This window comes from Rattus norvegicus, chromosome 15 (assembly GCF_036323735.1).
Source record: "Rattus norvegicus strain BN/NHsdMcwi chromosome 15, GRCr8, whole genome shotgun sequence".
NCBI lineage: Eukaryota > Metazoa > Chordata > Mammalia > Rodentia > Muridae > Rattus > Rattus norvegicus.
Window position 1 is genome coordinate 31,963,897 of NC_086033.1, and position 17,768 is coordinate 31,981,664.

The following is a 17,768-nucleotide window of genomic DNA, read 5'->3' on the forward strand; positions in this document are numbered from 1 at the left end:
CAGAACTCCTAACACTCCTCAGGGGCGGGTAGACAAGCCCACATTTAATCCACTTCCCCTCTCTTAGATGAAGCCTCTAGGCCTCTAGGGCAGGCTGGTACATCTACCTTCCTCTATCTGCATAGCAATCAAGTTCAGATCTGTCTTAGGACCCATTGAGCTCTTCTGCCACCCACTGTCTCAGTCACTGTCTGCTGCTATGAAGAGACCACGAACACAGCAACTCAAAGAAAGCATTTAACTGAGGACTTGCTTGGTCTCAGAAGAGGGACTGGAATAGTAGCTGAGAGCTACATCCTGGTCCATATGCAGAACCTGGGTCTAACACAGGGTTTTAAAACTTCAAAGCCCCAATGACACAGTACTTCCAAGGCCACACCTCCAAATCCTTCTAATCCTATCAAAGAGTTCCACTCCCTGATGACAAAGGATTCAAATATATTGGCCTATGGGGGCCATTCTTATTCAAACACACACCTACACAGACTTCAATATTCTTTTTACATCTTTTTTTTTTTTTTTTTTTTTTTTTTGGTTCTTTTTTTCGGAGCTGGGGACCGAACCCAGGGCCTTGCGCTTCCTAGGCAAGCGCTCTACCACTGAGCTAAATCCCCAACCCCCTTTTTACATCTTTGATCAAGGAAAATGACTAAAACTCTAAGGCATAATACTACAACTTTATTCAGGAAATTATTACACAGGACTGAGGCAAAACAGATATGCACAGAATTTTATAAATCTGATAGCTACATTTCCAGAAGAGACCCAGTCACTGTAAACAAGAAAGAAACCAGAAGGGTGTCGTGAAGACTGCAGTGTTTTAAGCAAGTGTCCCCATATTCCCCTGTGGTGGAGGTGGTCCACTGAGCAGGAAGAGAAGGTGGCCATGAAGAATCCATGCTTCCTGGTTCTGCCTACATTCAACTCAGCGGTAGGCCTTGCTAAACTCCTGGAGGGCCCAGCGCTTGTTCTCAGCTGCCAGTTTGAGCTGGGTGTACTCCTTCACCAGGTTCTCAAAGTCTTCTCCCAGGACCTCATAGGTGTGCAGGGCCAGTCTCGATTTCTCCATGTCCTGCTCTTGGAGGCGAATGGCTCCCTCCAAGTGGTCCCTAAGAGCCCCGGCAGAGAAAGTTCAATAGAAGATGTGAGTCGCCAGAAAACGGACAGGTATAGAGACCTGCCAACAGGGACAAGTCTGAAGAGTGTGGGAGAGGCCGTGAACAGTGGCGTCCAGCTCTTGGGGTTCTTACCTAATGAGGCGATGTACTTCCACTTTCTCGGCACTGTAAGTGTCAGACAAAATCTTCAGTTCCTCCATCCTGATAGAGGGAAGGAAGAAATACAACATGGAAAAAACAAAAACAAAAACCACAGTCAAGGTACAGGGATGAGAGAGAAGTCACTGGGAATCCCCAAGCAACTGACCTCACAGTAAAACACCTACTTCACAAGACTATAAAATAAATACTTAACAGTGTTGTAAGTTTTTGAATCATACACTGCTGTGTGACACTTCCTGGGACCCACCGGTCCGAGCGTGGTGGAGAGTGATGAGGAACAGGGCTGGCGTGAGAGACAGTCTCTTTGATCCACCGGGCTCACAGCTCACCTCATCTTGAGGATCATAGCACTGCACTTGATCTCCAGGTACTGGGTGTTGATGCGGTCCAGCTCCGACTGAGTCTTCAGCCGGTGCTCCTGAAGAAGCCTCTGCAGTAAACTGAGGCAGCGGAGAAGCACCTGGACCCCAAGACAACAAGCAAGCCGTAAGAGGAGGAAGCTCTGGCTTAGCGGAAGGAGCCCCGGCGTCAAATGGAGGAGACTAGGCCACCGCCCCGCACACCTGGGAGTACGTGGTCCTCTTCTTCTCCAGCAGCACCAGCTGCTCCTTCTGCTGGCCCTTGGCCTCCATGCACTGCTGCTTCTCCCTGACTAGGACCTCGGTCAGCGTCCAGACCTTTGCTGCTTTCAGCTTGTCTCCATCAGTATCTGGGCACAGATAAGGGGACAGGGAAACCCCCAATGGACACTGCTCTGCAATGTCCACTGCATGTCTCTCCCCTGCTTCTCTAATGGTGCCTGAATCTTAGAGTTAGGCTCTCACTGGGTGCTCCAGGATGTCCAAGGAATTCAAAGGACTATGTCTGCTGCAGCCCAAGTACTAGGTAACCCCTCAGCTTTTGTTTTGTTGTTGTTGTTTTTGATATTGATTTGAGATGAGGTCTCACTGTGTAGCCCTGGCTGGCCAAGAACTTGCTATGCAGACTACTAGGCTGGCCTCAAAGTCAGAAATCCATCTGCGTCTGCGTCTCAGGTGCTAGGATTAAAGATGTGCGCCATTACACCCAGCTTATTTGGATTTACTGTGAGTTATGTAATTGTGGGAGGAGGGTCCGTGCAAGGGAGTGCACAAGGCACTCCCAGGCATGGGAGTGCATGCAGAGACTAAAAACTTCCCAGTCCTCCTAGAATGTCTGGGAATGTCTTCTGCAAGAGCCTCTTAACTGATCAGTCAATTCTCCAGCCCAAGCCTCGAATTCCTTTCTTTTCCTGGTTTTTATTTTAAAGATTTATTTATTTATTTTATGTACAGCATTCTGCCTGCATAGGTGAATGCAGGCCAGAAGAGAGCACCAGATCTCATTACAGATGGTTGTGAGCCACCATGTGGTTGCTGGGAATTGAACTCAGGACCTCTGGAAGAGCAGTCAATGCTCTTAACCGCTGAGCCATCTCTCCAGCCCCTGGTTTTTATTTTAAAATGATGTGTGTGCATGTGTCTATAGCGATGTGTACATCTGAGTCCAGAAGAGGGTGCCAGATCTCAGGGAACTGGAGTCATAAGCACTTGTGAGCATCCTGAAATCCAGGGTCCTCTGGGAGACCAGGGGCCTCTCAGCCACTGAGTACCTCTACAGCCTGCAGTCCTACATGCTTAAACCACAAAACAATAAGGGGGACCCGGATACATTGAACTTCTCTCTTTGCCATTCTCACCTCCTGAGGAAGCAATTCATCTTTTCCTGAAGCGAGAGATCACCCAGCTCATTGATTCCACAAGTAAAGGAGTCCTGACAAAGCCTGTTCCAATCCCACTACCAAGGAAATAATCAAACGTTTCTGATTCTGAAGTCTCAGAGTAGTCTAAACCGGGCATGGTGGGTCATGCCAATAATCCCAATACTTGGGAGGCTGGGACAGGATTGCCACAGGTTTGAGACCAACCTGGGTAACACAGTGAGTGAGTTCCTGGCTAGACAGCCCGAAACACAGAGTAAGATTTGCCTCAGACCCACATCAAACTGAGAAAGCTGGCCAGCCAGGGAACGGAGGGCACAGAGCAGGCCGGGGCGGCTCGCACCTGAACTGGGGTCATGGTAGCACAGCAGAGAGAAGCATTTCCTCTTGAGCTGCTCCTCCACCTCCTGCTGGAGCCGAGCCTTCATCCACACGAAATCCTGGAGGCACACAGATGGTTAGCATGAGGAAGACCTTCCAGTAGGTGTGAGAACACAGACAGCCTTACAACCAAAGAAACAGCACCAGGAGAGCCAGGAATGGTGACTAACTCATCCTAACATTTGGGAGACTGAGGCAGGATGGGGAATTCAAGGCCAGAGACCACATGAAACCCTGTCTCAAAAACACAAACTAGTAACACTAAGCAAATTGTGTATATCCACATAGTGGACCCCTACCAGGCGTTGTTTATTCTTGTCATACCGGGGATTGAAATCAGGACCCTGGGCATGCTAGGTACGGGCTCCACCACTGAGCTATGGCCCCTTCCCCGGGAGTGCTTTAAGCTGATACAATGAAGCTATCAGTCACCCTCTGCCCACACTAATGGAAGAAGCATTTTATTTCTTTATGTTTATTATTGTTTCTTTGGGGAAAGCGGTTTGTGGTGGTTTTGTTTGTTTGTTAGCTTGAGACAGTCCTGGTACTCGCTACGTAGACCAGCCTGGCCTCAAACTTACAGAGATCCACCTGCCTCTGCCTCCAAGTGTTAGGATTTCTTTTTTTTTTTTTTTAATTGAGTATTTCTTATTTACATTTCGAATGTTATTCCCTTTCCCGGTTTCCGGGCAAACATCCCCCTAATCCCTCCCCCTCCCCTTCCGTATGGGTGTTCCCCTCCCCATCCTCCCCCCATTGCTGCCCTCCCCCCAACAATCCTGTTCACTGGGGGTTCAGTCTTAGCAGGACCCAGGGCTTCCCCTTCCACTGGTGCTCTTACTAGGATATTCATTGCTACCTATGGGGTCAGAGTCCAGGGTCAGTCCATGTATAGTCTTTAGGTAGTGGCTTAGTCCCTGGAAGCTCTGGTGATTTCTTTTTTATTAAAGATTTATTTATTATATGTAAGTACACTGTAGCTGTCTCAATACATACCAGAAGAGGGCATCAGATCTCATTATAGAGATGGTTGTGAGCCACCATATGGTTGCTGGTATTTGAAGTCAGGACCTCTGGAAGAGTAGTCAGTGCTCTTAACCACTGAGCCATCTCTCCAGCCCAGGATTTCTTGTTAAAGATTTCCTTCTATGTTTATGTCTGTTTGGGGGAATGTTCACAGGTGAATGTAGGTGCCCACGGAGTCCAGAAGTAGGTGGACCCTGGAGCTGGAATTATAAGCAGTTATGTTCTACCCCAGGTTGGTCCTGGGGACTTAACTCCTAAGCAAGAGTGTATGTACTCATAGCGACTGAGAGTCTCTCCAGCCTTAGCCACTACTCTTCAACTACCTCTGTTGATTGGAGTCCTTTTGGTTTTTAAAGGCAGTCTCCTGTAGCCCGAGCTGCCCTTAACTCACTAAATAGCCAAGGATGATGTTGAACTTGAGGTCATGAGTTCATGGCCAGTCTGAGGCCAATGTGGTCTACAGAGTGATAACCTGTCTAAGAAAAGCCAAGGGGATAGGTCAAGGGTAACAGAGCACGCTTTTGTTCCCAGTTCTCACTCAGGAGGCAGGGGCAGGTGGATCTCCCTGAGTTTAAGGCCAGCCTGACCTACACAGAGAGTTCATCCAGCCACAAGAACAGGGTTAGAGTTAGGCCTGTCTCCTAAACGAGTTTTTAAAAGGGAGAAGACTGCAGAGATGGCTCAGAGGTTGAGAACACTGGCTGTTCTTCCAGAGGACCCAGGTTTGCTTCCAACTTTACAACTGTAGCTCCAGTTCCAGGACATCCAACCCCATCACCCCGTCATGCCTCCGCAGGTATGCGGTGCATAGACATATATGCAGGCAAAGCATTCACATATGTTTAAAAATGAGCGTGAGCAGAGAATAGAATACCGTTAGCACGCGTTGTTTACAGTAACACTGCACTTCACCCAGTCAGTGTCTGGCTGAGAGGCAGAGCAAGTAGAGACTGTGTCTGCATTGGGAAGTGTCTCAGTAAGACACACACATCGTGTGGCCATGGTAACTGAGGTCTGCCACCTTCACAAGTTAGCCTGGTGCAAACAGGGCTACCCCAAGGAAGTGGAACAACAGAAACACTACCAGGGCTGGGCAAATCATCCAAAATTGTCTGTCACAGACTCAGAAATGGACTCCGAGAAGGAACACCAGCTAAACCAAAGAGGGTAGTGATGCAGTGCCCAGCTCATCCAGTCTGTGGAGATTTGCATATGCTTGGCCCAGGGAGTGGCACTATTAGGAGGTGTGGCCTTGTTGGAGGAAGTGTGTCACTGTGGAGTTGGGCTTTGAGACCCTCCTCCTAGCTGCCTGAGGATGCCAGTCTTCTGGCTGTCTTCAGAACAAAATGCAGAACTCTCAGCTCCTCCAGTGCCATGCCTGCCTGGATGCTGCCATGTTCCTGCCTTGATGATACTGGACTGAACCTCTGAGCCTGTAAGCCAGCCCCAATTAAATATTGCCCTTTATAAGAGTTGCCTTGGTCACGGTATCTCTTCACAGCAATGGAACCCTAACTAATAAGATACAGTCATCATATAAACAAGACAGAATGCAACTCTAGATGTAGCACTTCAGGCCTTCTAGTCTTCTGTATAATATTTTCCTTGAGTCTGACCACATGGTCTGTAGCATTGTTAGAAAAACAGTAAAGCTTAATAAGAAAATATTAGGTGCTGGAGAGATGGCTCAGCGGTTAAGAGCACTGGCTGCTCTTCCAGAGGTCCTGAGTTCAAGTCCCAGGACCTACATGGAACTCTGGTTCCAGGAGATCTGATGGCCTTCTCTGGCCTCCATGTGCACTCCACATACATTGTGCATAGACATACAATTAGGCAAAACACACATTAGCTGAAGAGGAGGAAGAAGATGACTTGTTTGAAAAGGAAAAAACAGGGGCTGGGGATTTAGCTCAGTGGTAGAGCGCTTACCTAGGAAGCGCAAGGCCCTGGGTTCGGTCCCCAGCTCCGAAAAAAAGAACCAAAAAAAAAAAAAAAAAAAAAAAAAGAGAAAAGGAAAAAACAGAGAAAATGTTAGCATACAAGAGGCCTTGGGTTTGATCCCCTAGCACCTCATAAATCAAGCATGGTGGTGCACACATGTAATCCCAGCACTTGGGAGGTGTAGGCAGGTGGATCTAAAGTTCAAGGCCAACCTGAAATAAATATGTGAGATCCTGCCGAAAAGGATGAGAGACAGACAGACAGACACTTGATACACAAGAACCTAACGTTTGATCCAGGGTCCATTCCCAACCTGTGAGGGAGGCATGAGCTCCAGGAGATCGGCCTTCTCCAGCCCTAGCAGTGGGGGCATCTCCTTCTCCCGCCCAGGACCGGAAAGTTGTGTCAGCTCAGTTACAAGCAGTCGCTGTTCAAGGGTCTCATGAAACTGAAAATGAAAAGAAAGCAAGAAAAAATAAGACTTAAGACTTCTGACTTAACCGGGAAGTGGTGTCCCATACCTTTAATCTTAGCACTCAGGATTCAGAGGCAGGAGGATCTCTGTGAGTTCCCGGTTAGCCTGGTCAACAGAGGGAGTTCCAAGGCAGCCACACAGAGAAACCCTGTCTTGTAATAAAAACGAACAAACAAACAACTTTTGACTTGGCCTTTCATCCTAGTAACCTGGAGGCAGAGGCAGGCAGATCTCTGTGCGGTTGAGGATAGCCTGGTCTACAAAGCCAGTTCCAGGCCAGCCAGGGCTACCCAGTAAGGGCTACACCATCTCAAAAGAACAAAAAAGAACTTCACAGCCATGTCTCCATCCTGGCCATCTCCTCACACATTTCAGGGTCCTCAAGCAAGTGACCACCTCAGAGAACTGAATTACTGGGGTTCCTTCCACCTCCCTGTACCCCTGTCCATTCTTCCTTTCTTTCCTCCTTCTCTCTCTCCTTTTCCCTCTTCCTACAGGGGCTCCCTGTGTTGCCCAGGTTAGCCCCAAATTCCTACATTTTAGCTCTTTCCACAGCCTCATATGCTGCCACAACTGGCTAGCCTGGTTGTCCTCATCCCTGGACCTAACACCTACCTCATTTCTCCGGCCTCACCTTTTTGTCTTCGGAGGTTAGGTTTGTATCTTGGGCCTTCACATAGTAGTCCACCAGCAGCTCTTGGATAACTCTCTGTAAGATCTCGTACCTCAGCCATGCTGTCTTACGAAGTCGAACTTCACTCCACGCCTCAAAACAAAACAGAACCCCTGTCTGAGACGGTGTGTCTCTCAAGGACTTTACCCTCCTCTTCCTGCTGTCGTCCCTCCTCCCGGGGGCTTTACCTGAGCCTGCTCCTTGGCCAGCGGGAGGCTTAAGCCACTCTCGTCCACGTGCTGGGAAAGACTGAGCAACAACTTGCTGAAATACGGATTCTGTATGAGGTCCTCCTCCGTCAGGGCACACGGAGGAAACTGCTTGTCACACACTTAAAAAATGACACACAAAGGGGTTGGGGATTTAGCTCAGTGGTAGAGCGCTTGCCTAGGAAGCGCAAGGCCCTGGGTTCTGTCCCCAGCTCTGAAAAAAAAAAAAAAAAAAAAAAAAAAAAGACACACAAAGCAAGCAAATACATGGACGCCTTGCTTTAGATAACTGGGCATAACATTGCTTATTTCTAAAAACGGAAAACAAAATCAAACCCTGTGATTTCAGTAGGAAAATTCTCTAAATATAATGCAACTTAAATGGAAAACGAGGAGAGCTAGGAGCAACGACACACACACCTAGTAGTCCCTGCTACCAGGAGACCAAGGTGGGAGGGTCCTTTAAGCACAAGAATCTGACATCAGCCTGACAGCATAGTGAGATGTTGCCAAAAATAAATAGTTGCTGGGGTTGGGGATTTAGCTCAGTGGTAGAGCGCTTGCCTAGCAAGCACAAGGCCCTGGGTTCGGTCCCCAGCTCCGAAAAAAAAGAAAAGAAAAATAAATAAATAAATAAATAGTTGCTGGCTGTTTAGACAGTCCGGCGGGTAAAGGACATGTGCAGCTGCGCCCAGTTGGTCAGAAACCACAGGACAGAATGCAATCACCAACTCCCGAAAGGAGTCTTCCCAGGGCCTTGCGCTTGCTAGGCAAGCGCCCTACCACTGAGCTAAATCCCCAACCCCAGGTGTCTTCTGAACCCTACACTCCAGAGCTCACAGGAACAAACAGATAAAACAAATATTTGGCTGTGGTAGCACACACTTGGCATCTCGGCATTAGAGTTGGGAGTTCGAGGCCCGCTTGGGCTACATGACCTCCACAGGAGCCTGCGTTACATGGCAAGACCCTGCCTCAAAACATAAATCGCAAATAAACCAGAAACAACACTCAGATTAGAAAGCATTTACTTTGTACAGAAGGATGCTAACCAAAGGGAGGAAGGGAGGAACTAAGGATGCTGCGTATTGCCAGGGACTTGAACACGCCAGGCAAGGGCAGTACTGAGAGCTGCAGCTCTAGTGGCAAAGTCAAGGTCTTGGTAAATAGAAATGTAAGGGTGGGGGGTGGGGGTCAGTGGCAGAGCACGTGCTTGCTGTGGACTTGGTTCTCTCCCCAGCTCCAAGAGAAAAAAATAAAAGAGAGAGATCTTTTAGTATGGGTCACCATGGTAGCCAAAATACTCCATCCATGCATGCGTTTACTAGAAACTTTGCTTTTTAAGTTTTTCTATGTAGCCCCAGGGTGGCTTTGAATTTGTAATCCTCCTGCCTCAGCCACCTCAGTGCTGGGATTACAGGCATGTGACACCAAGCGTGGCCAATATCGTCAGAGTTCTTGAGGGAGAAACAGACATGCGAGTTCCAACTGTGGATAAGGCCTCACTCATTCACACCAGCAAGGCTGAGGAATGAGAAGGGAGAGATTACCCAGCCACTTAGAATTCCCTCCGTGTAAGCAGAGCCGAGTAACCCTTGTGCGCAGCACAGGTACAAGAGAACATGGAGAGGTCGGTGTCCTGTGGTTACCTCATCTCTCTCCCAGGGGCTCTGCTGACAGCTTCTACTGTTATCTACCACACACACATTTATTCTTGGGATTATTATATCCATAGTCATTTTAGAGAATAAGAAATAAATCTTTTACTTTCATTTGCAGGCACAAAACTGGGTGTGGTAAGGCACATTTATAATCTCCAAAACTGTGAGGTGGAGGCAGAAGAATCAGAAGTTCAAGGCCAGCCTGGGCTACCAGAGCAACATGAAAAGACAAGTAGGAAAGAAGCCTTTAAGGGACAGGCCAGCCGCACTTACCTTGGCAATAGATTGCCAGTGCACCATGGCATGCAACATCTATTGTCCAACCTGCTTTCTTATTTTTTTTTTTTTTTTTTTTTGGAGCTGGGGATCGAACCCAGGGCCTTGCGCTTCCTAGGCAAGTGCTCTACCACTGAGCTAAATCCCCAACCCCCAACCTGCTTCTTATTAAAGTGCCCCAGAACCTCCTAGATTCTACTCTCCTCAGAAATGGGAGGGGGAGGGTTGTGAGTGAAACCGTTCTTGTGGGCTTTGTGAACCTTTTTCATCTCAGGAGACAAGGATCTGGACAAGACCTCTGGAAAAGTCATCAGGCCCTTTGCAGATATCTATCTACCTGTGGTGGGCTGAATAGATTTGGTCCCCATAGATTTATGTGTGTGGATGCTTGACCATAGGGAGTGGCACTATTAGGAAGTGTGGCCTTGTTGGAGGAAGTGTCACTGTGGAGACAGACTGTGAGGTTTTATATATATATATATATATATATATATATATATATATATTTTTTTTTTTTTTTCCAAGCTATGCTCAGTGTGAGACACAGCCTCCTTCTGCTGCTTGCAGATGAAGACGTGGAACTCTCAGCAACTCCAGCACCATGTCTGCCTGCAGGCTGCCATGCTTCCCACCATAATGATAATGGACTGAACCTCAGAAACTGTTAAGCCAGCCTCGGTTAAATGTTTTCCTTCATAAGAGTTACCGTGGCCATGGTGTCTCTTCCCAGCGGTGAGACCCCACCTTGGACACGACCCTTACCTTGCTGCAGTATTTCCACCCCTTCTCCAGGCGAGCAGAAATCTCCGGACGCCATCTGGGTCTTTTGGTATTATCTGTATGGAAACAAATGGAAGGAAATGCAAGTTGAACAACCCCCTGGCTGTTCCAGCTAAAGCTACCTTAGGCGGTCTCACAAGCCCAGCCTGGGCTCCAACTCTGTGCCCCTGAGGCAAACTTTGAACCTTGACCCTCTTCCTCCCGCGCCACCTCTGGCTCAAAGATGTGTCTTATAGAGCAGGGCTATATCAAACATCAGGATCCCCAAATTCTTCAGCATTTTATGGATAAACTTACAAATAAATACCAGAATACCTTACATTCCAAGAACAAAAGGTCTCCCAAGCAGTCCAAAAAATGGCTCTACTTCACCCTACCCACCCAAGTCCACTAAGGTCAAATGGAAGGTGTCTTCCTTCCACTACCATTGTGCTACGAGCTACAAACTGCTGCTCTCATGTTCCCAGTAAACTGAGGGGTGTAGGTGCTGGTGGGGAATCCCAGTGTGCCTCTGCCCAGTGACAGCTCAGCTATGGCATATCACACTGGTTTTCTGGTGCTTCTCTGACAGTGTCATCTCAGGGAAGAGCTGTCTGTCTGGGGGTAAGAGTGACAGACACTTGAACTACAACAGCCTTTCCAGTAACAATGTTCCTAGAGAAGGCCCTACAATGCCCCACAGAGCTGAAGTTATGGGGACATAGCTATGGGTGTTTTGCCAGAACCTGGTGCACCTTGAAAAGAATCAACAGAGAGCGATGAGCCCGAAAGAAGCAGCCTGAAGCTTATTAGGACTTAACGCTTCACGTCCACAGAACATTGGTTTATTCGCTCCTTTTATGAGTCACATGAAAGCAACTAGCCGTTTGTTTTGTAACGTGGTGTAGGGGAATCAGCTGAGGAGGCGCAATGCTAAGGCATTAATTTGTGGCTCTGCCACCCCAATGTTTTCTGTGTGAGTTTTAAGTGAAACGCTCGCTTTTCTGGTGCCAACACTGTTCCACCTGCAAAGCCGCGATAACGATTCCTGCCTTGCACGAAACATCAAAAATTAATAACAATCCACTTGTCAACAAAAGCTATTTAGTTAAGTTTTACCAATAAGTTCGGTTTTACCAATTCAGAATGTTGTTGAACTACACCTACAAATAAAGTTTTGCGGGCCAGTTAGGCACCCAGCCACGAGGGTTTCAACCGCCCTGGGGTCCTCAGCAGAGCCGCCCGCCTTCTGCGACCACAGGACGTGACCTCTGGCTGCACCCCCACCCTGCGCAGGCAGCGGGGGCCACACGCGCAGGAGCGCCGAGCTCTGACGCAGGCGTGCTTGAGCCCTCCAGCCGTCCCTGCACGCTGCACTGGACGCAGATTGATCGTGCCGACTGTTTTCACAAGAGGTGACCCTTCCAAGGCCGGAGATGATCAAGATGCAGAACGCGCTCTCCGGCGCCGTCCTACCGTCTGAGCCGCCAAGAAGTCCTAAGGGCGAGCGCGGCGTGGCCGCGAGCTCCGGGTCATCGAGCGCTAACCTGCACACCTCGCTGCCAGAGCCCTGAGGCCCAGGCCTGCCCGGGATGGGCGCTCCCGCCAGCGTAGACACAACCGGTCTTAAATCAGCCGGGCGCGGGACGGGGCGGGGCCTTCGTTCCCGCCTGGCGTAGCCCCGCCCTGGGTGCGCGCGCTCCGCGCAACTGCCTCGGAGGCCGCTCGGAGCCTGGAAGTCGGAACTTTACCCATTTAATGGAGGATAAGATTTAAGGCACGGAAAGGTATATGGAGGTGACGGCCCAGCCCGGAAGCTTAGGCTTGCCACTGTGGTGCTCGAAAATCGAGCAGATGGCACCTTTGCCAAGGCGTTGTTGGTTTCGAGATCTTCCTGTCTCTGCCCACTGCATCCCAACTGATTTGTTTTTATGTAGAGATGTTGGACGAATGCATGCGCCATGTGTGGGCAGTGTCCACGGAGGCCAGAAGAGGGAGCCAGAGCCCTTTGAGCTGATGTTACAGGTGCTTGTGAGCTGCCAGATTTTGGGTTCAGGGACTTGAACGCAGAGCCTCTGGCCATCGCTCCAGCCTCACCTCTTGAATTTCTTAACCTGGGCTCCTCCGCTCTCCCTTTATTATTTTTTAAATCACGTTTTTACTTACTGTGTGTCCTACGTGTGCTGTGGAGGTCAGAAGACATTGCGGGAATCAGTTTTTTCCAAGCTACAGGTTCTGAGAGTGAAACCCGTATCATAGGCTTGATAGCAAGCCCTTTACCCATTGAGCCATGTTAACTGCCCTGCCCTCCCCCTTATTTCTCATCCTTCCTTACCCCCTACACTGGTTTTGTAGAACTAAGGGTACTCAATCAAGAGGTGACTTATTTTAAAAAAATAATATGTTTACCTGAACCTGTACTATTCATCCTTCATTCCACCTACTCTGGAAGTTGAGTTAGGAAGGTCTAGAGTTCAAAGCTAGGCTTGGACACTATGCTGAAGTTGCCCATCTGAAAAAAATAAAAAGTCTTATAAGAAACTGCTCCAAGGTTGTTAGAGCTCTTTTTACATTTTTATTTATTTCACTGTTGTTTACATGTGTGGGTGTTCGGCCGGCACGTATGTCTGTGTACCACTTGTATGCTTGGTGCTGTGGGATCCTCTGGAACTGGTTCCAGTTACCACCCATCTAGGTGCTGAAGATCCAACCCAGGTTTTCTTGAAGAGCGATCGATGGTTGAGCCATTTCCCTAGCCCAGTGATTAGATGTCTTGCATCAGAGAACAAACTGATAGGATGGGGCAAAAGTGTGCTAGGAAATGGGGCTGTCTAGCTTTTCCTTTGAACAGCAGTTCTCAACCTGTGGTCAAGACCCCTTTGGTTGGTTAAATGACCCTTTCACAGGGGTCACCTAAGACCATTGGAGAACACATATTTACAATTCATAATGGCAGAATTCCAGTTATGAAGTAGCAATGGAAATAATTTATGGTGGGGGGGGGTCACCACAACATGAGAATTTATATATAAGGGTTGCAGTGTTTGGAAGGTTGAGAAACACCCACTTTAGAACAATCTAGGGCCAGTCGTAGTGTCTCGTGCCTTTAACCCCAGGTTTGGGAGGTAAGCAGATTTTTTAGTTTGAGGGCAGCCTGATTTACATAGAGGGTCCATCTTAGAGAGAGAGAGAGACAGAGAGAGAGAGAGAGAGAGAGAGAGAGAGAGAGAGAGAGAGAGAGAGAGAGAGACTTCCACTCGTGTACACAGAGGGATGATCTGGGGCAGAAAGCTTTTATGCCCTTGGTCAGCATCAGCTGCCATGTGTCGTGTTTAATGCTAGAGCGCAGTCATTTCCCAAAGCTTTTAAAAATCACTTATGCATCCTTAGTTCTGCAGCCTCATTGAATGCCAGGCCTACCCACGCACAGTGCTCAGAACAAAATAGCGGGCGTGCTTTGGTGATGTTTCAGCTGATCGGAGGTTTACTGAAATTCCATCTCCTGAGTCTTCGAGGTCTTAAATACTGAACTCCAAAGCTCTGTCTTAGCGTCTGGAAAGGACAGGAGGCTGCCTCCCAGAGGAAGATCGGGAAGAAAGCGGTGGAAACCTCTCATTGGACAGAGCTCCCTGTGCAATTACCTCTTCCCTTTGTCCCTTTCAAGCCGTGAGACCTTGGACTACGGCCCTCCTTCCTGTCAGAAGGGGGTGGTGGTGGTGGAATACATATTTCTTGTTCCTCCAATCTCTTAACATTGGTGTAATGATCAAATGAGGTAAGGGCTAAGAAAGTGCTTTGGGAAGACTATGAAAGTGAGGTGTTTTATTAAGTGCCTGGGGAAACAGGGAGATAAATGTGACCTAATTCCTACCCTGAGGAAATTCACAGTCTATTGAGAAGACACACATGAAAAGAAAAGAACCCCAGGCAGTAAATAGGTGTCGAAAGGGCAGTTTAGATTATAAATATCAGAGAAACTTAAAGAAGGGACAGACGTGACATTTCTCTGCAGAAATAAATAGGAAAGACTCAAATTAATCTTATTTTCACTATGCCTGAAAAGAGAGGAAAAGTTAAGACACTCTGTATGAGAGAGTCCAGCAAATTGAAGCAGAGACAGGTCTGGCTGCACTGGAGGTGTCAGGATACTGACCCCAAAAGTGGAGGGGAAGAGGAGAATTCATACCTGAGCTCTTTGAGACTAGAGGGTTAACAGTTTCTAGTACAGAGTACAGAGCATCCTAGCAACCAGAAATGCAGCAGAGATGCACGGCTTTAATCCCAGCACTCCTCAGGCAGAGGCAAGCCAACCTCTGTGAGTTTAAGACCAGAGTAGTGTACATAGTGAGTTCCAGGACAGCCAAGGCTATGTAGAGAGACTCTGTTTTAACAAAAACAAGAAAACCCAACAAAGGGTTTCAAAAAGAGCACTCAAATCAGACCACACAATGTTCTGAGCCAGAGCTCCACCACCAACCTCCTTTCTCCCAGATTATTTTTTTAAAGAAAACAGTCCTATTGAGGTATTTTAGTATAAACTAAAGAGTTTTGCTGTAGCTGTTCATTACCGCAAATCAGCTAGTGAGCACCCTTCGAAATTACTCATTGTCCAACGTTGCAGCCCACATCACCACTCCCAGCATTCAGAAGTGGGAAGGATTCCAATCTTGAGGACAGCCTGGGCAACTCAGAATGATCATGTCTCAAAATTAAACAAAAAAGAGATTGGGGTACTGCCAAGTGATAGAGTGCTTACTATGAAAGTATAGCATCCTGAGCTCAGTCTCAAGTATACACACATACACACACACACACACACACACACACACACACACACAGATACACACACAGACACATACATACATACACACATACACATACAGACACACACATACATATACACACATATACACACAGAGACACACATACATACACACATGCACACACATGTACACAGGCACACGAACACACATTTGTGGTTGTTTTTAATTTTTTGAGACAGGCCTCAAGTATTTTAGGCCTCAAACTTAAGCTACCTTTGAACTCCTGATTCTCCTGCATTCACCTTCCAAGTAAGTAATCAAATTTAAAAATAAAAATATAATAAAAATAGTGAACATAGAGGAACATACCTTTATTCCTAGCCCTGGAGACTTTCCATGAGTTCAAGCTTACGTAATGAGTTCCAGGACAGCCAGGGATGCATAGAGAGACCCTGCTGATAAACAGTGCCAGGGAGATGGCTCAGCGGTTAACAACACTTGTTGCTCTTTCAGAGAACCTAAGTTTGGTTATTTATTTATTTATTTAATGTACATTGGTGATTTGACTGCATGCATGTCTGTGTGAGGATGTCAGATTCCCTGAAACAAGAGCTACAGACAGCTGTGAACTGCTATATCACATGGGTGCTGGGAATTGAACTCAGGTCCTCTGGAAGAGCAACCAGGGCTCAACTGCTGAGCCATTTCTCCAGTCCCCTAAGCTCGATTCTTTTTTTTTTTTTAATTTTTTTTTTAAAGATTTATTTATTTGTAAGTACATTGTAGCTGTCTTCAGACCAGAAGAGGGCATCAGATCTCACTACAGATGGTTGTGAGCCACCATGTGGTTGCTGGGATTTGAACTCAGGACCTCTGGAAGAGCAGTCAGTGCTCTTAACCACTGACCTAAGCTCGATTCTTAGCATCCATTTCGGCATATTTGAAACTCCAGTTCCAGGAGATCCAATCCCTTCTTCTGTCCTCTGTAAGCATCCACATGAGTGTATACACACACACACACACACACACACACACACACACACACACACACGGATCCACATAATTTATGTGTCTATGCACGTAAATTGAAAATCTTATCTGCTGGATCTGGTGGTGCACACTTTTAACCCCAACCCTTGGGAGGCAGAGGCAGGCAGATCTCTGTGAGCTGAGGCTACAGAACTCTACAAAGTAAAATTTTCTAGAATCATACGTTAAGTGTAATAAAATTAAGATGTGCTCTTCTTGGGGATCTGATCTTTTACTCACCATAGCTGTCTTGGGACTCATACAGATCATTACTAGTTTCAGTAATGTAACTTACTTGAGTTCACATCTCCCTCTCTACTCCAATCCCCACCCTCAGCCCCCTACTCCTATTCCCTTTTTCTTTCTTCTTTTCGGAGCTGGGGACCGAACCCAGGGCCTTGCGCTTGCTAGGCAAGCGCGCTACCACTGAGCTATATCCCCAACCCCACCTACTCCTATTCCCAATCCCCCATCCACCCCCACTCCCCTCAACCCCCACCCCCACCCCCACCCCCACCCCTGTCTAGCTGTATAGCCCAGGTTACTGAGATCAAGGGTATATGCACCAACAGAGCCAGCCTGCTCACAACTTTTTTGTCCCTCAAAGGGTAACAGGAAATCTCTGAAAGCCTTAGTTTGTTTGGGTTTATATTCAAGGAAGTGCTTCCTCCTCTCTCCCAGGTTCCCCACCTCCATAGGCTGGATGTGGTGGCCGATTCCTGGTTGACTGAATGAAAAGATTGTGAACACTGCCTCAGCAGTGATCCACTACCTGTGTTAGTGGTCCATGCAGTGTTGGGCCTTTATAGGCCGGTCTTCTCTTTGCTAGGCAGTGGGGGAGTGCGGGACAGAGAAGGCAGAGCACCTCTTCTCAGTTCATCTTTTCAAGACATTGCTCTAAAAAGCTCCATGCACCATGTTAACTGCATGATGCGTGTAAATGGGAACCTGAGAAAGGACTCCTTAACCTCTCAGACTTCGATACTCCTTGGCTGCATTGTTTAACATTGAGGAGAAGAGTGGAAATTTACAGGATTCCTGCAGCCACTCTGCCTCCCACACTCTAGTCAGGAAAAAGAGAGGCCCAGCCAGTGTTTAGTTTGTTTGGGTGATTGGTTTATTTTTATTTTGTTCTTTTTTTCAAGAGCATTTCTCTGTGTAGCCACGGCTCTTCTGGGACTCACAGTGTAAACCAGGCTGGCCTGGAACGCAGAGATGCCTTTGCTGAGATTAAAGGCCTATGCCACCACTGCCCAGCCAGTACTCAGTATCTCCCCGCCCCCCAACCGCAAGAGTGTAGAACCTCCTTACTCTAGAGGGCACTGCGCACCCCCCCAAAGGCAACAAAGCCCTTTTCTGTGTGCACCACTGGTTTTCAGTGTTTTATTAATTTATTAATGATACTCAAGGGTGCCTGTGCTCTGACACTGAAGGTATAGCTTTAAATGACTGGCTGCAAAGCCGGGACAGCATGGCGGTTCTCACCTGCCGTCCCGGAACTCAGGAGGATGAAGCCCAAGATTGCTGAGAATTCCAGGCCAAGGTGGACTGGTGAAA

At 47.7% G+C, this 17,768-nt stretch overlaps 1 protein-coding gene across 3 annotated transcripts; it reads right to left on the minus strand.

Moving 5' to 3' along the window:
* Positions 1-658: 658 nt before the first annotated feature.
* Positions 659-12,957, minus strand: Haus4 (HAUS augmin-like complex, subunit 4). 3 transcript variants are annotated; one of them, XM_006251955.4, is made up of 10 exons: positions 11,967-12,957; positions 10,423-10,496; positions 7,703-7,845; positions 7,476-7,607; positions 6,680-6,814; positions 3,362-3,458; positions 1,844-1,989; positions 1,610-1,740; positions 1,251-1,319; positions 659-1,109 (listed from the first exon to the last, which is right to left on the minus strand). In XM_006251955.4, the coding sequence occupies exons 2-10, from the start codon at positions 10,475-10,477 to the stop codon at positions 926-928; spliced, it is 1,092 nt and encodes a 363-aa protein (XP_006252017.1). In that variant the 5' UTR covers positions 10,478-10,496; positions 11,967-12,957; the 3' UTR covers positions 659-925. The 3 variants fall into 3 exon arrangements, with proteins under 3 accessions (XP_006252017.1, XP_006252018.1, NP_001014017.1); XM_006251956.5 differs by having other exon boundaries at positions 11,587-12,957; NM_001013995.1 differs by having other exon boundaries at positions 11,896-12,045.
* Positions 12,958-17,768: the final 4,811 nt, after the last annotated feature.